Raw genomic sequence first — 21,860 nt, 5'->3', positions numbered from 1 at the left:
TTTCTCACTTTTTAGGCCTTAATATACTATGACATCTTCATACCTTAGTATATTATGACGTTTTTGATGTTTTTATCCCTTAAAATACCATACCATTTTTTCACCGTTTTTGCCATACTATACTATGTCGTTTTTTCACTTTTTTTGCCATACAATACTATGTCATTTTTCTCTCTTTTTAGGCCTTAATACACTATGACATCTTCATACTTTATTATATTATGACGTTTTTGATGTTTTTATCCCTTAAAATACCATACCATTTTTTCACTATTTTTGCCATACTATACTATGTCGTTTTTTCACTTTTTTTGCCATACTATACTATGTTGTTTTTCTCACTTTTTAGGCCTTAATATACAATGACATCTTTATACAGTAGTATATTATGACATTTTAAATGTTTTTATCCCTTAAAGTAACATACCATTTTTTCACTTTTTTTGCCATACTATACTATGTCGTTTTTTCACTTTTTTTTGCCATACTATACTATGTCGTTTTTTCACTTTTTAGGCCTTAATATACAATGACATCTTTATGCAGTCGTATATTATGACATTTTAAATGTTTTTATCCCTTAAAATACCATACCATTTTTTCACCGTTTTTGCCATACTATACTATGTCGTTTTTTCACTTTTTTTGCCATACTATACTATGACGTTTTTCTCACTTTTTAGGCCTTAATATACAATGACATCTTTATACAGTCGTATATTATGACATTTTAAATGTTTTTATCCCTTAAAATACCATACCATTTTTTCACCGTTTTTGCCATACTATACTATGTCGTTTTTTCACTTTTTTTGCCATACTATACTATGTCGTTTTTCTCACTTTTTAGGCCTTAATACACTATGACATCTTCATACCTTAGTATATTATGACGTTTTTGATGTTTTTATCCCTTAAAATACCATACAATTTTTTCACCGTTTTTGCCATACTATACTATGTCGTTTTTTCACTTTTTTTGCCATACAATACTATGTCATTTTTCTCTCTTTTTAGGCCTTAATACACTATGACATCTTCATACCTTAGTATATTATGACGTTTTTGATGTTTTTATCCCTTAAAATACCATACCATTTTTTCACTATTTTTGTCATACTATACTATGTTGTTTTTTCACTTTTTTTGCCATACTATACTATGACGTTTTTCTCACTTTTTAAGCCTTAATATACAATGACATCTTCATACCTTAGTATATTATGACGTTTTTGATGTTTTTATCCCTTAACATACCATACCATTTTTTCACCGTTTTTGCCATGCTATACTATGTCATTTTTCTCACTTTTTAGGCCTTAATATACAATGACATCTTTATACAGTAGTATATTATGACATTTTAAAGTTTTTTATCCCTTAAAATACCATACCATTTTTTCACTATTTTTGCCATACTATACTATGTCGTTTTTTCAATTTTTTTCTCATACTATACTATGTCGTTTTTCTCACTTTTTAGGCCTTAATATACTATGACATCTTTGTACAGTAGTATATTATGACATTTTAAAGGATTTTATTCCTTAAAATACCATACCATTTTTTCACCATTTTTGCCATACTATACTATGTCGTTTTTTCACTTTTTTTGCCATACTATACTATGTAGTTTTTTCACTTTTTAGGCCTTAATATACAATGACATCTTTATACAGTCGTATATTATGACATTTTAAATGTTTTTATCCCTTAAAATACCATACCATTTTTTCACCGTTTTTGCCATACTATACTATGTCGTTTTTTCACTTTTTTTGCCATACTATACTATGTCGTTTTTCTCACTTTTTAGGCCTTAATATACAATGACATCTTTATACAGTCGTATATTATGACATTTTAAATGTTTTTATCCCTTAAAATACCATACCATTTTTTCACCGTTTTTGCCATACTATACTATGTCGTTTTTTCACTTTTTTTGCCATACTATACTATGACGTTTTTCTCACTTTTTAGGCCTTAATATACAATGACATCTTCATACCTTAGTATATTATGACGTTTTTGATGTTTTTATCCCTTAAAATACCATACCATTTTTTCACCTTTTTTGCAATACTATACTATGATGTCTTTCTCACTTTTTAGGCCTTAATATACTATGACATCTTCATACCTTAGTATATTATGACGTTTTTGATGTTTTTATCCCTTAAAATACCATATCATTTTTTCACCGTTTTTGCCATACTATACTATGTCGTTTTTTCACTTTTTTGCCATACTATACTTTGTCGTTTTTCTCACTTTTTAGGCCTTGATATACAATGACATCTTTATACAGTCGTATATTATGACATCTTAAGTGTTTTTATCCCTTAAAATACCATACCATTTTTTCACCGTTTTTGCCATACTATACTATGTCTTTTTTTCACTTTTTTTGCCATACTATACTACGTCGTTTTTCTCACTTTTCAGGCCTTAATATACAATGACATCTTTATACAGTAGTATATTATGACATTTTTGATGTTTTTATGCCTTAACATACCATACCATTTTTTCACCATTTTTTCCATACTATACTATGTCATTTTTTCACTTTTTTGCCATACTATACTATGTCATTTTTTCACTTTTTTTGCCATACTATACTATGTCGTTTTTTTTTCACTTTTTAGTCCTCAATATACTATGAAGTTTTTGGAAAATGTTTTGCTTTACTATATACTATGACGTTTTTTGACATTTTTTCCTCCTATTATAATATGACGTTTTTTGACATTTATTTGCCTTACCATACTGTGACATTTTTTGCCTTACTATACTGTGACGATTTTCAAAAAATGTCATAGTATAGTAAGGCCAAAAATGTCAAAAACCGTCATAGTATAGTAAGGAAAAAAAGGTCAAAAAACATCACAGTATAGTAAGGCATAAAAACGTCAAAAAATGTCATAGTACAGTAAGGCAAAAAATGTCAAAAATCGTCATAGTATAGTAAGGCAAAAAGTGTCAAAAAACATCATAGTATAGTAAGGCAAAAAATGTAAAAAAAAACGTCAAAGTATAGTGAGGCATAAAAAGCTGAAAAATGTCATAATTTAATCAGGCATAAAAAGTCATATTATAGTGCAAAAGTCAACAAATGTAATACCAAGGCATAAAAATGTTGAAAAACCTCCTAGTATAGTAAGGCATAAAAACGTCAAAAAATATTATAGGATAGTAAGATATAAAAAAGTCATAGTTCAGTAAGGTATAAAAATCTCTAAAAACATCATGGTACAACAAGGCATAAAAACTTCATAGAACAATAACTTTTTTCAAGTTTTTATGCCTTATTGTACCATGATGTCCTTTGAAGTTTTATGCCTTACTATATTATGATTTTTTTATGCCTTTCTATACTATTACTTTTTTCATGTTTTTATGCCTAATTATACTATGATGTTAAAAAAAAAGTCATAGTATAGTAAGGTAAAGAATGTCATAGTATACTATGGCATAAAAACATCATAAAACATAATAGTACAATAAGACATTAAAAATGCTTAACAAATGTCATATAGTAAAGTATAAAAGTAAGGCATAAATATCAAAAATATCAAAAAACATCATAGTATAGTGAGGCATAAAAACGCTAAAAAACATCATAGTGCAATAAGGCATAAAAACTTCATAGTATAGTAAGGCATAAAACCGTCATAGTATAGTAAGGCATAAAAACGTCAAAAAACATCATAGTATAGTACGGCAAAAAGTGTCAAAAAACATCATATTATAGGAAGGCATAAAAAGTTCATAATGAAATAAGGCTTAAAAAATGTCAAAACGTCATAGTATAGTAAGGTAAAGAATGTCAAAAAATGTCATAGTATGGAAAGGCATAAAAATGTCAAAAAAACATCATAGTATAGTAAGGCAAAAATGTCATAGTACACTAAGGGAAAAACATGTCAAAAAACATCATAGTATAGGAAGGCATAAAAACGTCAAAGAACGTCATAGTACAGTAAGGCCAAAAATGACAAAAATCATCATAATATTGTAAGGCAAAAAGTGTCATAAAACGTCATAGTATAGTAAGGAATAAAAACGTCATAGTATACTATGGCATAAAAACATCATAAAATGTAATAGTACAATAAGACATTAAAAATGCTTAACAAATGTCATATTATAGTAAAGTATAAAAATTCATAGTAAAGTAAGGCATAAAAACAAAAATCAAAAAACATAGTATAGTGAGGCATAAAACGCCTTAAAACGTCATAATTTAATCAGGCATAAAAAGTCTTAGCATAGTACAAAAGTCAAAAAATGTAATAGTATACCAAGGCATAAAAATGTTGAAAAACATCCTAGTATAGTAAGGCATAAAAACATCAAAAAACGTTATACGATAGTAAAGCATAAAAATTCATAGTATAGTTAGGCATAATAACATCAAAAAAGTCATAGTATAGTAAGGCATAAAAAGTGTCAAAAAACATCATAGTATAGTAAGGCAAAAAATGTAAAAAAAAACGTCAAAGTATAGTGAGGCATAAAAAGCTGAAAAATGTCATAATTTAATCAGGCATAAAAAGTCATATTATAGTGCAAAAGTCAACAAATGTAATACCAAGGCATAAAAATGTTGAAAAACCTCCTAGTATAGTAAGGCATAAAAACGTCAAAAAATATTATAGGATAGTAAGATATAAAAAAGTCATAGTTCAGTAAGGTATAAAAATCTCTAAAAACATCATGGTACAACAAGGCATAAAAACATCATAGAACAATAACTTTTTTCAAGTTTTTATGCCTTATTGTACCATGATGTCCTTTGAAGTTTTATGCCTTACTATACTATGATTTTTTTTGTGCCTTACTATACTATTACTTTTTTCACATTTTTATGCCTAATTATACTATGATATTAAAAAAAAGTCATAGTATATTAAGACATAAAAAAGCACAGTACAATACGGCACAAAAACATCAAAAGATGTCATAGTATAGCGAGGCATAAAAACATTAAAAAAACGTCATAGTACAATAAGGCATTAAAATGTCAAAAAAGTCATAGTACAATAAGGCATTAAAGTGTCAAAAATGTCATACTATAGAAAGACCTATAAAAGTCATAGTATAGTAAGCCATAAAAATGTCACAGTATAACAAGGCATCAAAATGTCAAAAAAAGTCATAGTATAGTAAGGCATAAAATGGTCAAAAAATGTCATAATATAGTAAGGCATAAAAACATCATAGTATAGTGAGGCATAAAAACGTTGAAAAACATCATGGTGTAATAAGGCATAAAAAGTCATAGTATAGTAAGCCATGAAACTGTCACAGTATAGTAAGGCCTAAAATGCCATTGTATAGTAAGACATTATGAATATAGTAAGGAATAAAAATGTCACAGTATAACAAGGCATAAAAATGTCAAAAAACCTCATAGTGTAACAAGGCAGAAAAAGTCATACTTTAGTAGGGCATACAGAAGTCAAAAAATGTCATAGTATACTAAGGCGTAAAAACGTCAAAAAAACTTCAGTACAATAAGGCATAAAAATGTCAAAAAACGTCATAGTATAGAAAAGCACAAAAAGTCATACTGTAGTAAGGCATAAAGACATCAAAAAACATCATAGTATAATGAGGCATAAAAACATCAAAAATTGTCATAGTATAGTAAGGCATTAAAAATATAGTAAGGAGTTAAAAATATTAAAGTGTAGTAGGGCATAAAAATGTCATAGAATAGAAAGGCATTAGAGTCACCAATAAACCTAAAGTGCATGTATTTGGACTGCAGGAGCAAACCCGAGTACCCATAGAGAGCCCACGCAGGCGCAGGGAGAGCATGCGAACTGAAACAGAAATGCCTGGGGTTTGAACCCATAACCTTCTCACTGTGCGGCCACTGCATCACCGTCACGCCCCATAAATAAATCATTTCATAGTAAGATCTTGATGTGTAAAATTGATAGAGTGCCCCTTTAGTTATCTAGACATTTGTTTTGCCATCTGGTAGTATTTCTGTGCTCCCCGGTTTTAACGTATGTTTGCACCTGTCTAAAATAACTTCTTACATTGTGTGTGTGTTTTGCCCCAGTTGAGCTCGTGACCAGACGGGGCAAGCCGCAGCGACAGCGGCAGCAGCAGCTCCTGCTAATGAATTTGCATCTGCTGGCCAATCCTGGAGACTCTCTGCTGCTGCAGCACACCCTGGATCGCCTGCTGTGCTGGCTCTGTCCAAGCCTCCGCATCTTCCATGTGTCAGAGAGGGCCTCCCCATTTAGGAGTTACACCCACCTCTGTCCTATTTCAGGTAAGGATCCTTGCTGTGCATTCTGCATTTAATGAAGGTACATCTTGTTCTTCACTCAGGTCTCAGGTATTTCATTGGCAGGGATTCAAAACCATGCCTGTATATTTAATTTCATTGCATATCCTGTAGGTGTATTTTTCTCCGTAAAGAGGAAAAATAATACTTTCCATATGTGAAAAAAAGACATGTTCACAGAAATGTATGCCATTTAAACTTTCTGTTCATGTCAAAGATCGCCTTAAAAGTTGTACTCTTAACTGAATACTACATTTATTCTGTGTATGGTGTAAACATGCCATCCCACTATGAGATTCCCCTTCCAGAATTGCATGTGTTTTTATTTAAGGTTGATTGAGAATAAACCTTTGCCAAAAATGTTTCAGGCTACCCTTCTCTGGCCATCACGTTCTTCCTCCATGAGGCCTATGGAGAGGAACGAATCCTCAAAGTGCTGGACTTCTTTCAAAGGCCTCCCTGGCAGTACCATCATACCGAGAGCTGCGGCAACCGAACTGGAGGGATCCACATTACGTCTAGCAGCTCCCCTGCCAACACCCTGCTGCGGCCCTACCTCCTGCCTAGCAGAGACTTCTATAGTTTGGGTGCAGGGATGCCTGTGTGGGGGGTTCGACCAGTGCATTGTGGAGGAGAAATACTACGTGTGACACTGTACAGTGGATATGACAACTATGAGGACGCTGTGCGGCTGTATGAGACAGTACTACAGCGACAGGCAGAGGAGCAGAAGACTGGTTTCTGCTGGTTCACCCTCCACACTGGTAACTTCATGTTTGTTCTTGGTTTTTTTGGTGCAGCTCTTATATTTTATAGTAATAAAAAAATATAAATTATCATCTCAAACTCTCCAGCCTTGAGAGTTAGCTTGAGAGTAAGGAAGCAGGCGTGAAAGTGACACAAAATCATTTGTTTGCCATGTCCATCTATATGTTTATTTTACAGAATCCTTATCTTTTTATCTGCAGCATTTTAAGACATTAGTTGTACTGTATTATAGAACCTGCATAGAACAACATGAAACAGAGTGAAATCAAATAATATCAGACCACATCTTTAAAAAAGGTTTAAGAGTAAATTTCTAAATATAAAAATTGTACCATTTTAAAAGTGTCCCTCAAGATATTCCATCCTGTTTTGATCTGCTCTGCTTTATTTCTGCCTGTTGCTCTGATTTCTCCCGCGCACACAGAGCCGGGGTTGTGCCTGCAGCTGGCTTTAAAGCAGTTGCCACCAGGGGTTCGAGTGGAGACATGTAGTTCTGCTGTGCTGCAGTTTAGTGTGGAAGAAATTGGCCAGCTGGTCCCACTGCTGCCAAACCCCTGCACACCCATCAGCAATACACGTTGGCAGACAGAAGACCTAGATGGAAACAAGATTCTCTTCCAGGTAAGTGCAACTCAATACTGACCTCATTGTAACCCTACACCAAAAAGTGAAAAGGTTTTGATAAAAAATGTTGTCAAATGGAACAAAATGTACAAAATGACAAAATTCCTATAATTGTGGACATAATTGTTCAGTTCCTGTCTTTTAATTTACATGCAGCTTAATGAGTGATATCTGTTATGTGTATTTTATTTTGCCTCACTCTTTAACGTTTAACGTGAGATAACTGTGAATGAAAGAAAAGATTCTCCTTGATTTGTGCCACACTAGATGATGAGGTTTGTCAGTGGTTGCAACAGTCAGAAAAAGTCCTACATTATCTTTAAAACACACAGCACTGTGCTGGAAGATTTACTCTATAATTAGATCACAGAATACAGAGTGTAAAAGGCAGGATCTTTGTTCATTGTGCAGTTAGAGCGTGATTTGTACAACAGGAAATTTTGTACAAAGTATGCAGCTGCTGTGTTCCCCAGTCAAATAACAGGTTTGCTTTTGAGGCAAAGCAGCAGTTGTTTACGAGATGAAGGAATGATAATGTGTTGCCTTTCAGTTTTATGTTAAATTTGACAAACTGATGGTTATTTAACGAAGAATAAATCAAGGAGAAGCTTTTTTTTGATTCACAATTGTTGCATGATTTACAGTCCTAAACATTTAAAAACACATACTTCAGTTATTGTGATGGTGATAAAATCATAGCATCTCATAAGATAAAAAAGCATCAGTTAAACAATAGAAACGGAAAAAAACGCTTATGTCATTCTTCCTGTGATAATGAAATCAAAGAGGCATGTGATTACTGTCTTTCAGAGAATAGACTCAAAGCCATATGTTAGATGCGTGTATGTTAATTCTGTCAAAGATACTTAGCATGCTTAAATCTCTCTAGTCCGGGCGGAAATCATAATCCCTCGCCTCCTGTGCTGCAGGTGAAAACCCCAGCTCAACCTCAGCGACCTCTGACCTGTGCTTTCCCCCTGACCTGCCCCAGCGTGTCCCCTCGAGGACTGCAGCTCAGGAGCTCAGGACAGGGCCACAGCCTGTCGCCCTGCAGCCTCACCACTCCCTTGCCCTGGCAAACACACAGACAAAGTAGGTACAGAAGGAAGAACTGTGATTGCGCAGTTAAGATGCTCTACTCATGTATCTTCAGGGTGGTAAATCTGCTGCGGGTATTAGTTGGTACTTTCCAGTCACAGATTCATTGTCAGGAGCCTGAGGCATCATCCATCTGAAGAGGACACTATCACTGGTAGTGAGACAGGTCTCTAAATTGCTATCACGCTGAGCTGTCTGCCAAAGGCCACCGAGTTGAATATGATGATTTGACTCAACTCATGAGTGTATTCTTTCTAAATTTTCCCACAGCTCACAGACAGCCAGTGTATTAAGTGATCATTTGTATGTGGGAGGATATTGTACGTAAGACTGGATCATAACAGGCCAAAATGAATCAGAGACATGGAGAGTTTGCCAGCTAAGTGTGAAGTGTTAATATTTGAAATGAGTAACGATAGGAAACTTCAGGCAAAGTAGTTAAACTAGCCATTTAGCTACATTGACATGCAGTTTGTTTGAAGTGGGTCAGTGTCTTCTGCAGAAAGGTTTAATTAACTTCATCCTACTGAAATCCGATCTCATCACTCCAGCAGTTAGAGAGCTGTCAAGTCATCTTGTAAATGTGGAAACAGCATTTTTCAATTTACGTTTAAGGAGGTCCAAGATGATATATTTTTAAACATTTCAATTATTTTTTATTAAAAATATATCAAATACCATTTCACTTCAAGGTTGAGAAACTTTTCTCTACAGTCACCTTGAGTTGACACTACTCAAATTACGTTCAAGTCCTTTACATTTTAACTGGACACTTTTATGAGACTGCTTGATACATCATTGGTTGTTTCTAGGTCACAGACCACGCAGTGACCCCTTCCTGGAGAAGCTTCATGGAGGAGGAGGTGGAGCAGAGAGCCTTGGATCAGGAAGCTGCTGTAGCACCCCTCCAGGCAGCTCCTGTTACTCATCCCAGCGCAGCAGCCCTGCCCCACCCTCAACCTCCAATCACCCTGACTCTCCTCTGCGCCCCTCTATCACCCGTTCTTGCTCCCATCTCCTCCTGGAAGAGGACGAGGAGGAGCCGGAGACCAATGTGGACACAGGAGTCCCTGTCTCACTGCACTCTGACACAGCAGCCAAAACGATTACTCGCTCTTCGTCCATAGACCTTTTGATGACTTTCCACTCTGAGAGACCTGCAGCCGTTGGGGCTTCAGCCGTCGAGAGTCTAGCCAAGGAGTTGAGTGAGTGTTTGCCACGGACACACACACACCCTCGGGGCCCCTCCAGGACGTGGGGCTCTGCTGGTTATACAGATGGAGCCAAGGAAGGCTGTGGCAGCAGGACTGTGGCAGTAGGACAGAGCCCCTCCAAAGGGCCTGTGGTAGAGAATAGGACTACTGCTGAGCTGCTATCAGCACGCACAAACGAGGAGGGAGTGGATGAGTTCTTCATCTAAACTCCTGCTGCTGTGCCACATGCTGTGGTAATAATCACAGTGCAATTAAAAACATATCACATGGAGAAGATGAGAAACCCTTTAACGAGGATCTGAAGTCAAACAGGAGGATGTGTAGTTTGACAAAAGAGCAGTGCTCTGGAACATAGAGGAAACCAAAGTTCAGCTGCAGGAGACACTTTCCACTCAAAAGTGTCTTGGTGTATAAATTCTTAAAATGGTTTGACTAGTCCAATAAATTTCCACAATGTACAGTAGCCGAATAACTGTCCACATCCTACCCTAACAGATGTGTTAAAAGAGCAGCACAAGGTGAGTGTTGTGCAAGACAGTGCAGGTAATAACGTTGTTGAATGTCCAAATTACCTTTATAATGTTGAGATCAAACTAATGATTTGTACAGATATTTTGCTAATTTGTAGCCCTGTGAATAGCAAACGTGAAGGTAAGGTTTTGTATGTGGTACTAATGCCAGTCTAGGTTTCTGTCACATTACTCAGCTAGAAAAACTAATGTCTTATTTTCAGATTGCTTTTGAAACAGATGAAGATGATCTCAACGTGAAGCACTTTGATGTTGCTGTTGATCGTGATTAGAGATCTGATTACTCTTCACAGTGCAGCATGGTCAGTCTGTGTTACAGATCTGAAACCAGGCTTTACATAGTAAAAGTATAGCCTAGTGGCTTTTTATTACATTTGTTTTAATGCACTTCAAATTATCCTTGTTCTAGAATTTGTGTCTTGAAATGTAGAAGTGGTGGATTAGACTTGGCCAAATTACTGTATTGAAGACAATTGAATTTTCTCATATTTTTTTTTTCCTGTGACAGCCTAGTGTTAACAGGATTTTCTAAATAACTAATCAAAGAAAACATTTGGATATATTTACTATTTTAATGTAAGGTGTCTCAAATGTATCCTCAGCCTGAGACCTCAGAAATGTTAATTACTAAGGCCACAGTAAAATGAGAGATCCGCAAGTCCATCATGTATTGGACTGATCAGGTACAACTAATTGTAGTCAAACCCACATTTTGCACAGTGGACATGATCATTGTATTGATTATAGCTGTCTAGAGACTGATAAGTCTGATAAAAGATAATGTATTAGTTGAGGAAAAAAATCTATTAATTTCTCACGACTCAGGTCATACTAGTCTCCTCTACAATTATATGACACCTTTTCCTGTTGACTTAAACTTTAAATTGTGGCCCAAGGGCCATTTAAATCTCACCTACTACAGGTGAAACTCAATCTAGTAATCATTTGTGTTACATGTGGATTGTGGCCAGTGCTGGATCAAATGCATATGATTCAAGGTTATACAATATGAGCTGGTCAACAGGACACTGTGGATGTTCAGGGCAGCTCAAAGATGTATACTGTTAATGGGTGTTACTGGAAAAAAAAGGCTTAGTCAGGAAGTATCAACTATGAGGCTCTTTAGTGTCTAAACTGTTCAGTGATGTAGAGAAATGTCTTAAGGCTTAGTATTAAAAGACAGTTGAATAAAACATCTTTCTGTTGTTGTCAAATTATCAGTTAAGTGTGTGTTCTGACAGTGATGAACCAGATGAAGTGTGATGTAAAAATCAAACACCAAAAGATAATGTTCTGGTAGGATGAAAAGCTCAGAAGTGAATGCTGGATGTTTCCAAAAATGCATAATCACACTGTTGTCACACTGCTACTGTTTGGCCCTCAAGACCAAACCAGACAGAATTTCATCGTTGGTTGAATGTGGAAACATTCATGGTTATAGCGGAATCATTTTTTCTCTACAACAGTTTCTTAATATGCATCACACTGTTGTTGACACAGCTGTCAGCTTTGTGATAACATCCACCATCCATCTACCATCATACTTGACAACTCACCAACCTGTACTGCTCTTCTACAATTCATCTACACACTTAATGATGTACTCGTCATATTGTCCAAACAGCTGGATCTCAGTGGGCATCAGTGTTAAACATTTAGGGCTTCTACATTAGCAAGCCATTAGGAGGGAAGCACAATCACAGCCCAACATAAGTAATAGTTATTTATATAATATCTTACATATGTTAGTGGACAAGATGATAAAAACACAAATCTTGTTTTTTCTCTGTCAGTGTGCAAATACTACAAGAGAAATGGTAATAGTAATATTGTCCCCACTTAACCACATTCTTGGTCCGGTCCATTTAGAGTGCACAGTCCTATTATTGTGTAAACATTATTAAAAAGGCTATAATTGCACATCCATATACAGTAAGATTAATTGCTCTGCAGTATAAATACTGCATATGCTTCAAAATGTATAAACCAAGTGGGCTTGTGTCTGTAAGTCCATACATGGAAGGAGTTTTTGAGCCAGGAGACTTTTGCAGCATATAAACTCAATGTGGGTTGTAGCACCTCTGTATTACAGTTTACATCAACAAATTGCACTTTACCTCAAGCTTACAGCTCCATCTGCTGGTCAAAGAATGTTGTTGCTCTGTAGAGTGTTTCTACAACCGGTCCAGCTCAGATCCTTAGCCCACTGACCCTCTCTGGTGACTCGCACCTTGACTGGGTCAAAAGTCCAGAAGCGCTGTTCTCTGAACAAGTACAGGCGTCCGCCTGGACGGGTCAGCACCCCATTGGTCCCCTGTGGCACCCCAGTCCAGTCTGTCAGCCTGCGGGGGTAGTAGGGCTCTTGGCGCAGTGTTTTGAGATTAAGCACAGAGTAGCGGGAGCCCTTGAAGAGGACCATGTGACCCAGAGGGGTGTAAAAGAAGGCACAGTCAGGGTGGCGAGGCAGCCCCAAATCACTGCTCTTCCTGGGGAAGCCGGGGTCCAGCACACTGTCATTGTAGCGCCACATCCGCTTCCCTGCAGAGCAGGAGAGGAGGAGGATTTACAAAAAGCCAAAACTGAAAGTGGTCACAGAGTCAACAATTAAACACCAAAGATCTCCACAAATTCATGCTGTACTTTACATAACACTCACAGCACAAATTCACTCTGCCACTTGCTGTTTAAGATACTAGGATATCTATGAAGATATAGAGATATAATAAGATCTGCTCTTTTAAAATTAAGATTTGACAGTTAGTAATTTTATCATGCTCCTTTATCCAAAGAACCTTGGAATGAAATATTTTGAGGTTCAGTGTCTCGAGGAAATGCAGCCTGCTACTTACGACAAAGTGTCAGCAGTGTCTCTTTCAGTTTTCAGACAACAAAGGACAGAACTATGGTAGCGATGATTTATGGAGTCTTAGCAGAGCGTCTGCATTTTACACAAAACTCTTTTGCATTTCACAGATAAGTGAATTGAGATAACGTCAGGTTTTTGGCATCAAAGTTAAACTTGGCAATAACTTCAAACACATTATTAGCCTCTAGCACAAAGGTGAAACTACTACAGCTGAGGCTTAAGTGCAGTATAGTGTCTTTAAATAGCTCTTTCCTAGCTTTCCTATTTAAAAAGGCACAGTAGAATCTATTTTGGGGCTTTAACAGATGTATGAAGTTGGCCATTAGGTTAGAGAATGTCTTTAAAAGGAAGTGTGAGTCACTTTAATGAGCTCAGTGAAGCAGCACCTTTAAAAAAATACCACTTGGAGTCCAGCGGGGAGAAGGTAGCAGCCTCGATGGCCGGAGGGAGGTCAGACCAGCGCTGACGGAGAGGCAGCGGGCCGCTCACTCTGCCTTCAGCTGATACTGTCCAGTACATACTGCCCCGAAACACCAGCACGGTGTCATTCTGGTCTGGATACACACACACAAAAAGTACAAGAGTAAATACATGTACCGCATCAAAGAAAGTTCATTCTTGATCTTGGCAATAGCAATGTCTCAAACTAATCTTAACCTGGTAGCTTTTTACAGAGGTCTCAACTGCATCTCATATTCCTCAGCGTTCTCTCTTTATCATTTTGTTTCAATTCAAGTAATTTTACAGTTCAGCTGACAAAATATATTAAATGTGTTTGTCCACCAGTTTTACAAAGATGAATATGATAACAGGATTCCCTCGTGTCTCTGCAGGATTTAGGTTTGTCAGTCAGATGTGGCTGGCTGTTTCTTTTCAAACAATATTTCAATTGGACCTCACCCATAGTGATGGCATCAAAGATGCCCTGGCAGTAGAGAGGCTGTCCTGTGGTCTTCAGCTCTGTGGTCTCCCACTCCTGCAGCGTGGCGTGCAAAACCTGACCTGGCAACCTCACAGGGCGGTCACCTGACGGCTTACCTGAGGGCAAAAACAAAGCAACAAAACAATGAACTAAAAGGCATCAGACAAAGCTGTGAAAGATGAATCTATTTACTGCCATTGTCACTGTTATTATTACTCATAATAATTAATTTGTTCAGAGACTGCTATTTGAAACCAACAATAACCAAACAAAACTCTGAGGACAGTGTGTTAGAGACCAGTCTAATTTCTCATGCATGCCAAAAACAATTTAAGTATTTTCTAAATTGGACAGCAGCAGGAACAAATTGAAAGACAAACAGTGGAGACTTCTCGCAAAGCAGGATTCAGATAATGTTTACATTTAAATCGTCTGTCACAGGATGTGGCTGGGTTGATGTATACTGATGGATGGACGACATACTGCACAGGAAATAAACAAAGGATTCAGAGAGAGCACAGACTGGAACCTTAAACTTATTGAATTTTTTGCACCAAAACAACAACAAGCCACTGATTCTTTTTTTTTGGCCTGTGAAACCTCAAAGTGCAGACTCCAGGCACATGAGATCAAAAGAATAAAGAACAGCCACAGCAGAACAAAAAGAAGAGCGCGACATACCAAAGCATAAGAGTAAATGATTGTGCTTTAGACATGATTACAGCCACTTTGTTTGCAAGGAGCTGAACAAACATTTGTGTAGGAGGTGGATAAAATCAGCACACCCAAGAACAGGAGGAAGACTGCAGGAAAAATAGATATACAGACCACAGTGGATAACACATGGGCAGCTGCACATACTGTGTGTGTGTGTGTGTGTGTGTGTGTGTGAGAGTATACAAGCAGGTGTGGTAAGATAAGAGCTGCACGCCTAAAACCTCTCTCCTTATTCCCTGTTTAAATTCATCAGTGAAGGAAAAGGTATTCAGATCTTGCAGTTAAGTGAAAGTATGTGAGTATTACTACCAAAATGTACTTACAGTATTCAGAGTACTAATTTCTCCAGTTATTCTTTGGGAAATTCTTGTGTTTGCAGAATTTAAATCTTAAATCTTGCAGCTGATCCAGGTGCAGTAAATGTTAAAAAATGTACACATGGTTTGGAGATGATCCTATGTTTTGTATGTACAAAACCTGAACCTGCAAAGTAACTAGTAACTAGCTGTGGAATAAAGTACTTCACAAGTACCTCAAAATATTATTCAAGGGTAGTACTTGAATAATAGTTTCTTTCTGCTGCTGTCTTTGATATACAGTCACACACAGTGGGATCTATATGTACTTGTTGTGCTGGAACTACAAGACAAAGGAAATTAAGTCAGTGATGAGCATTAAGGTTTGAAGCAGCTGTAATGGACAATGTGTGCAATATAATATTTTGTGTGAAAAATAAGCTATTTCCTCTTCTGAATCTATCATTAGAGTTTAGTTAAATATTATTCCTGTTCTTCATCTTTACTGTGAATGTTCAGCGTAAAGTAACTAAGTACATTTACTCAAGTACTGTACTTTAAAATACACTGGTGCAGATCAAACTGTGTAACAGTTTATACAGTTGTTCAAATTAGCTCCAACTAAACCAACTACAAAAGTAAAATGCTACTTAGGCATGAAAGTATTAATAATTATAATAATCCAATAATATGAGATTTAACACTATACCATAACACTCACAGGGGTCATTTTCTGCACCGAGTACTTTTACCATCGATACTCTAAATACATTTTGCTAATAATACATATCTACTTTCACCTGAGTAACATTTTGAAGTACTTGAACTGGGGTGTTTTTACAGTGTGGTGTTGTTACTTTTACTTAAGGATCTGAATACTTCCCTCCACCACACTATATACTCTGTACATACATTGTCTCATAAGACAGAAACACCTAATGCGTCTTCTTGAATGTATGATGCTTTATGTATTTTCATGTGTCTTGTCACAGAGCAAATCAGATCCAGATCACCTCTGGAGACTGACATATTCAGGCTGCCTCACATCTGCTTCCCATCACATCACAATGCCAACACCAGGCATGGTTGTCTCACCCCCCCCACACACACACACCCACACACACGCACACACACACACACACACACACACACACACACACACACACACACACAAGCAATTTCATAGCGCCTGCAGTCCTGTCAGTTGCAGTTCTTGTCCATATCTGCCTGTGGAGCTGTTTGATGTTTACGTGGGAGCAGCTGCAGTCCACAGAAACTACTGCAACAGGGTTGATATCAGCGTGTAAAGAAAAGCATGTTGCACATTGCTAAACTCGACCTGAGCGCCAGCTAAAGAATCCTGGAAGAACTTTTTGTTAAGCAATAAAAAGAAGAGGGAGCTGTCTTGGATTCTTTCTTTGAAGACTGATAAGCAAATGTTCCAAGGTTCAGCTTGCAGTGTAAAAACAAACCACAAGCAGCTCTATGACTAAGTAAACACGAATCTATTTAACTGCTGCCTGGTAGTGTCAGTTTCTTTAATTGCAGTATCTATGGTCACATTATAAATCAAAGCGACGTGGCTTGGCTGAGACAGCAGAGTGGTCAGTTGCTGTTTAGTTTTTTTTTTTTTTTAAATCCAGAGTGATAAAGGAGGCTCTGGGGAAAAAGGGCTGGCAAATACCATTTTAGGAAGCTGAGGCCAGGATACCTCCAGGAGGCAGAGCAGATGGGACTCCTCAGATATTAAACAGAAGAGGCCAGCATCTGGACGTGGCCCGTCTGCACGCTTCTGTTTGAGCTGAATCTCAGGTTTCGACCTGAATTATCCAAATGATTGTGAGACTGTCCTGCAGCCATGCAAACATTCCTTGAGAAGGCGCTGGCCCTTTGCAGCTGCTTTACACCTGCGTTTCAGGGTCAAAGCGGGGAAAAGCCCTTCATGCATTGTGGTCGCATCTTGTAGATTCAAAGCACCGCACCATCATCAGAGGATGTCAGGTGGTTAACAAGCTACTTTTGGTGCAAACAAGTTAAGACGACATGTTCTCGTGCAAATGCGGCTGAAATCAGTTTCTTAGCAGCAAGAAAAGAAAAAAAAACACAAGCCATATGAGAACTCTCCAAAGAGGCACATGTGGAAACCTGCCTAACACATGCCAGGAAGGATGACACACTCACAGTAAACAGAAACTTTACATTTGTCATACACAGAACATGTATGTATTGCTCCCACTCTCTGCACCAGCACCAGTAATCTATCACAGCAGAGCAGACAAAACTCCCAGGCAAACAGTGTGTGTAGTACAGCTGATAATAAAATAGAAAATAAGCCACTGAGTGAGTGTATGTGTGTGTGTGTGTGTGTGTGTGTGTGTGTGTGTGTGTGTGTGTGTGTGTGTGTGTGTGTGTGTGTGTGTGTGTGTGTGTGTGTGTGTGTGAGAGAGAGAGAGAGAGAGAGTGAGTGTTGTTTTGACGTTCACACCACCTCTGCCGCCCTCATGTCCAAACCTACGTCTCCCAGCAGCTACAGAACTGGAACTGATAGAACAGACTCTTCCTGCTGTTAAAGACTAAAAACACAAAGGCAGGATGTTGTTTGAGCTCTTTGTGATGAAGATTTGATTGTTTGTGTTGCAAAATGTTGTCTGTTCTTTGTCTTGCTGTTCTAAATGACGTCTTTCAGTTAATCTCTTTCGTATCACATTCGTAGGTGTTTAGCATCATTTCACTAGAATGTGTTGCTCACTTAAATGTACAAATGCATACAGCCAGGAAGATACTGATGGGCTTTCGGGATCAATTTTTATTTCTAGTTTTTGTAAAATCCAGGTTTGAATGACCTTCTGGAGCTCTCAACAGGCTTGGCTATTCTGCTTCTTCTCATTCTGTGTTTGCAGCTGGTGGCCTTCAGGGCTGCCTCTCAGGCCGTTTCACAGCTCAGTGCCATGACTCTCGATTTAATGGGCCACAGAGCAAAAATGACTCTACTTCTGTGTTTCTTCAAAGACAGTCTGGTTTCATAACAAGTCAGTAATTCATGTAATTGGTTCTATGTATTCCAATAATAGTTCAGTCTAAACCACAGCCTCATTTCACCATCTTTAACTAAGCAGCCCTGAGGCCAGACAGTGAGACATTTGTCATCTGTCCACTAAAAAGTTTTTTTTTTTTCCAACCCCTCAAACTTTAAAGGACAAAACATCTTTGTGTGTTCAGTGAAGGTGCCATGTTTAACACTTCCCCTGACCTTGGGACCACACACTTTCCATTTAAGAAAGAAAACAGTTCACTTGAGTAGCTGTTGAGCTTCATTTTGAAAAGAATTTAAAGCAACACATTTTGTACACTGTACAAGTGCAGACATCATGAGTTTGTAACATGAAACCCACAAACAAGATCCACGGGGTTGAATAAATCACCACAAAAAGTACCATCCTCTCACCGTACAGCTGCTGCACTGCGATGATGTCGTCCCAGCTCAGCACCAGGCTGCGGCCGAGCTTCCTGTAGTACGGCGACATCAGAGCGTTACGGACCGGGGAGTGCTCCAGTCCCAGAGTGTGTCCAATCTCGTGGGCGGTCACCATGAACAGGTTGTGTCCTTTGTGTCCGTTGAGTGTCCACCTCTCCGCCATGTCGAAGTGAGCTTCGCCCCGGCGAGGCAGGAAGGCGTGAGCCAGAGTTCCCCCTGAGGGTGAGAGCAGAGGAAGTAAGAGGCAACATGTTACATAATATCAGAGTAACTTTTATATTTCAACAGTCACATCTGATGATGACAAATCAAAGTCAAATGATGTCTCGATTCAGACTCCTGTGTTGTACAGTTACACCCTGTTTTATTGGTTTTCATTGTTTAGTAACTGGGTAACACTTTATTGTACAGGCCTGTAATTTCTGACTAATGTCTAGAAGGGGCTTTAAAATTAACTATGTAATTTGGTATTAATTAGAGGGAAAGTAGAAACAGTATTTAACTGATACACTTCCCTTCCATTAATTCCAAATCAGCATGACTGATATATACAGTACATCTTTTACACATTCACATACATCATTCACAGTAATCAGGGATTAAGATCTCTTATGTAAGAGAAACCTGAGAACAAATAGCATACACAAGATCACAATACACACAACAACCATGCACGCCCACGAGCACCCGCGCGCGCACACGCACACACACACACACACACACACACACACACTCTCTCTCTCTCTCTCTCTCTCTAACAAACCCATCCTGCGATCAGATATCTGATGTGCATGTTATCTCATTAAGTTGGGAAGCCAGGGCTCAGATATGATTGGATGGATAGATCTGTGATGATGTGATGATGAGAGTCCGTGTGTGTTTGACCCTGACCTGGTCCATCAAATGCATTGCTGGCCCCGTCGTTGTGGTCTCCCTCGTAAAAGGCCAGCCGGATGTCTGCGGGTCCTTCAGGGGCCTCCTGAAAGACCAGGCCCGACACATTGCTCCACAGCTGGAAAGCTGCACGCACTGCCAGCCGCACAGAACCCAGAGACAGATGGCGAGGCCAGTTTACTATCTGGTAGGTCAGGTGACGTTTGTACCACTTCTCAGCTGGAGATCACCCACAGAGAGAGAAGGGAAAGAGGAACAGAGATATGAGACATGCAGGTATGTATTCATCACAAACTTACAGCCAGTGCAACTGCAGATAAGCTCAATTCACCAGATAACCAAAACAAAAACCCTGGCAGTGTTCCTGTGAGCAAGAATAGTTCAACTTCTCCTCTGCAAAACATAGTCTATAATATCAAAAAATAACACAAATTGTTATTTCACATTGTTATTAAATATTTCCATGGTATGTGGCATTTCTTCTGTGTCAGAGATATGGACATTGGACAAAAATTATAAATGGGTATCAATTAACAAATTCATGAAAGAAGAATGGAAGAGAAACTGAAACATTCATGACCACCACTTCTACATTTTCCTCTCATTGATATTTTCATTTTGAACTGGACAATGTAGTTTTACATTTAAGGGAATTATTATATTTTTCCGTGTAGTGCTGCTCCACCATATCAAGAGCAGTTAATGTTGGTCAGCACTGGATAACTTCGAAAAGCAGAACTGTAGGCAGGAGTCTACGCAATAAAAATGAGGCGTTTATTTACAAACATTTTAACAAAACACAGGCAAAACACAAACCACTGACTGGCCTTTTACCTTCCAGCCTCATCTAACGGGAACCTACCATCTGCTCACGTCACCCGGGGGTGGGCTAAACTCATACAAAGCTCCCAAACAACACAGAATAATGAACTAAACATGAATCATTTGTTATTCCTGGCAGTAAAAAAGTATATCTGTGGTAACACAAGTAAATCAACTTTAATATAATGTCATTTACTTGAGAACAGTTTTACCTTCCTCCTGCATCTCAGTGCTGCTCAGTCACTCACTGATCTAACGAGCTGATGAAGCTCACCTGGTTTCACTGTCACTGATCACTGAGCAGACGCACACGAATAAAACTCAGGGCTGCAAATCTTCCAAAAGACAAAATGCTCACTCATCCAAACGTTGAGCTGAAGGTAATATGAGCCATGGCAGAGGTGCAGAAGCACAAAGAGGGAATTTTTTTTAGCAATTTTTTATTCTGTTGATTGAATAACCTTAATCAATCAAGTTAAACACTGGCCTGAAATAAATGACTTAAAACCAGCCCATCAAAAACAGGTAAGCAAGCAGGATTTTAACATTCCAGTTACTGGGAACACATCTGTCACACACTACCCAGTTTTGGGGGCTTTTTTTGTTTTAATGCCACAGTTAACTGAATATCTTTGGTCAAAAGAAACTATTTTAAGTTGTAGCCTAGACTCTGGAAAGTAGTGCATTTTTTTGCCACCCTACAAATAAACTAATAAATAATAATCTGGAAACTAATTGACCAAAAATCTGAATTTATTTTCATTCAACTAATCTGGCTGTTTTCTTTCTTTATGGTGTTATGCCTTTTTGAATGGATGCTTGGTATTTATATTGGCTTTGTCACTATAACTTTTACAGTGTTATCCTCATTTGTACAACACTGGTCACGCTATGTGCAAAACAGTTCTCCAAACAGTTGTAACTGTTATACCCACTGGAGTAGCTAAATGCGTTTAAATCTTGTGTTATAAATTCAGATGCCTGACATCCCATGTTCACCCGTGATGTTTTGATGTAGGGCCTCATCACATCCAACAGGCTGAGCCAAAATGATAGGATGTTAACCATGTTAGCACACAGCTGGGTAAACTAACAAGCACTCTGAGTACATGCTTGTCTAAACAGTTTACTTCAACACGCGTGTGTGGTTTCTCAGCTTAGGCATAATTACATGTGTCTCAAACTTCAGAATCTCACATTTGTTCAGGGATAAGGTGGGGGGGGTAGATTCAGCCATTCAACCTCTTCATATATACAAAGGTTTACGCAATGTAGCAATCTGTAAACAAAGCAAACACACACAAGCTGTAAACCATGCAGCACA

General features: G+C 37.9%; 2 protein-coding genes across 5 annotated transcripts in view; one reads left to right on the top strand and one right to left on the bottom strand.

Moving 5' to 3' along the window:
- The window catches only part of LOC111224054 (protein FAM124B-like), a 25,216-nt gene extending 13,124 nt beyond the window's left edge, over positions 1-12,092 (top strand). The window contains exons 3-7 of the mRNA XM_022748429.1: positions 6,080-6,295; positions 6,679-7,074; positions 7,503-7,699; positions 8,632-8,794; positions 9,613-12,092. Coding sequence (XP_022604150.1) covers positions 6,080-6,295; positions 6,679-7,074; positions 7,503-7,699; positions 8,632-8,794; positions 9,613-10,220 — 1,580 coding nt within the window. The 3' untranslated portion in view covers positions 10,221-12,092. The remainder of the gene's footprint in view (positions 1-6,079; positions 6,296-6,678; positions 7,075-7,502; positions 7,700-8,631; positions 8,795-9,612) is intronic.
- Positions 1-21,860, bottom strand: part of mmp28 (matrix metallopeptidase 28) — a 34,490-nt gene that overhangs the window by 4,057 nt on the left and 8,573 nt on the right. Inside the window, exons 4-9 of one of the 4 annotated variants that reach the window (XM_022748432.1) lie at positions 19,712-19,933; positions 18,791-19,036; positions 14,311-14,448; positions 13,797-13,964; positions 12,662-13,082; positions 7,590-7,672 (exon numbers count right to left, since the gene is read on the bottom strand). In XM_022748432.1, the coding sequence (XP_022604153.1) occupies positions 12,688-13,082; positions 13,797-13,964; positions 14,311-14,448; positions 18,791-19,036; positions 19,712-19,933 (1,169 nt within the window). In that variant the 3' untranslated portion in view covers positions 7,590-7,672; positions 12,662-12,687. Of the gene's footprint in view, positions 1-7,589; positions 7,673-10,174; positions 10,243-12,383; positions 13,083-13,796; positions 13,965-14,310; positions 14,449-18,790; positions 19,037-19,711; positions 19,934-21,860 lie in introns of those variants that run through there. The other 3 variants (XM_022748433.1, XM_022748431.1, XM_022748430.1) reach the window with 3 other exon arrangements.

This window comes from Seriola dumerili, unplaced genomic scaffold (assembly GCF_002260705.1).
Source record: "Seriola dumerili isolate Sdu_G_001 unplaced genomic scaffold, Sdu_1.0 BDQW01000122.1, whole genome shotgun sequence".
Lineage (NCBI taxonomy): Eukaryota > Metazoa > Chordata > Actinopteri > Carangiformes > Carangidae > Seriola > Seriola dumerili.
Note: the sequence above shows the minus strand (reverse complement) of the source record. Positions and strands in the feature narration are given on the sequence as shown.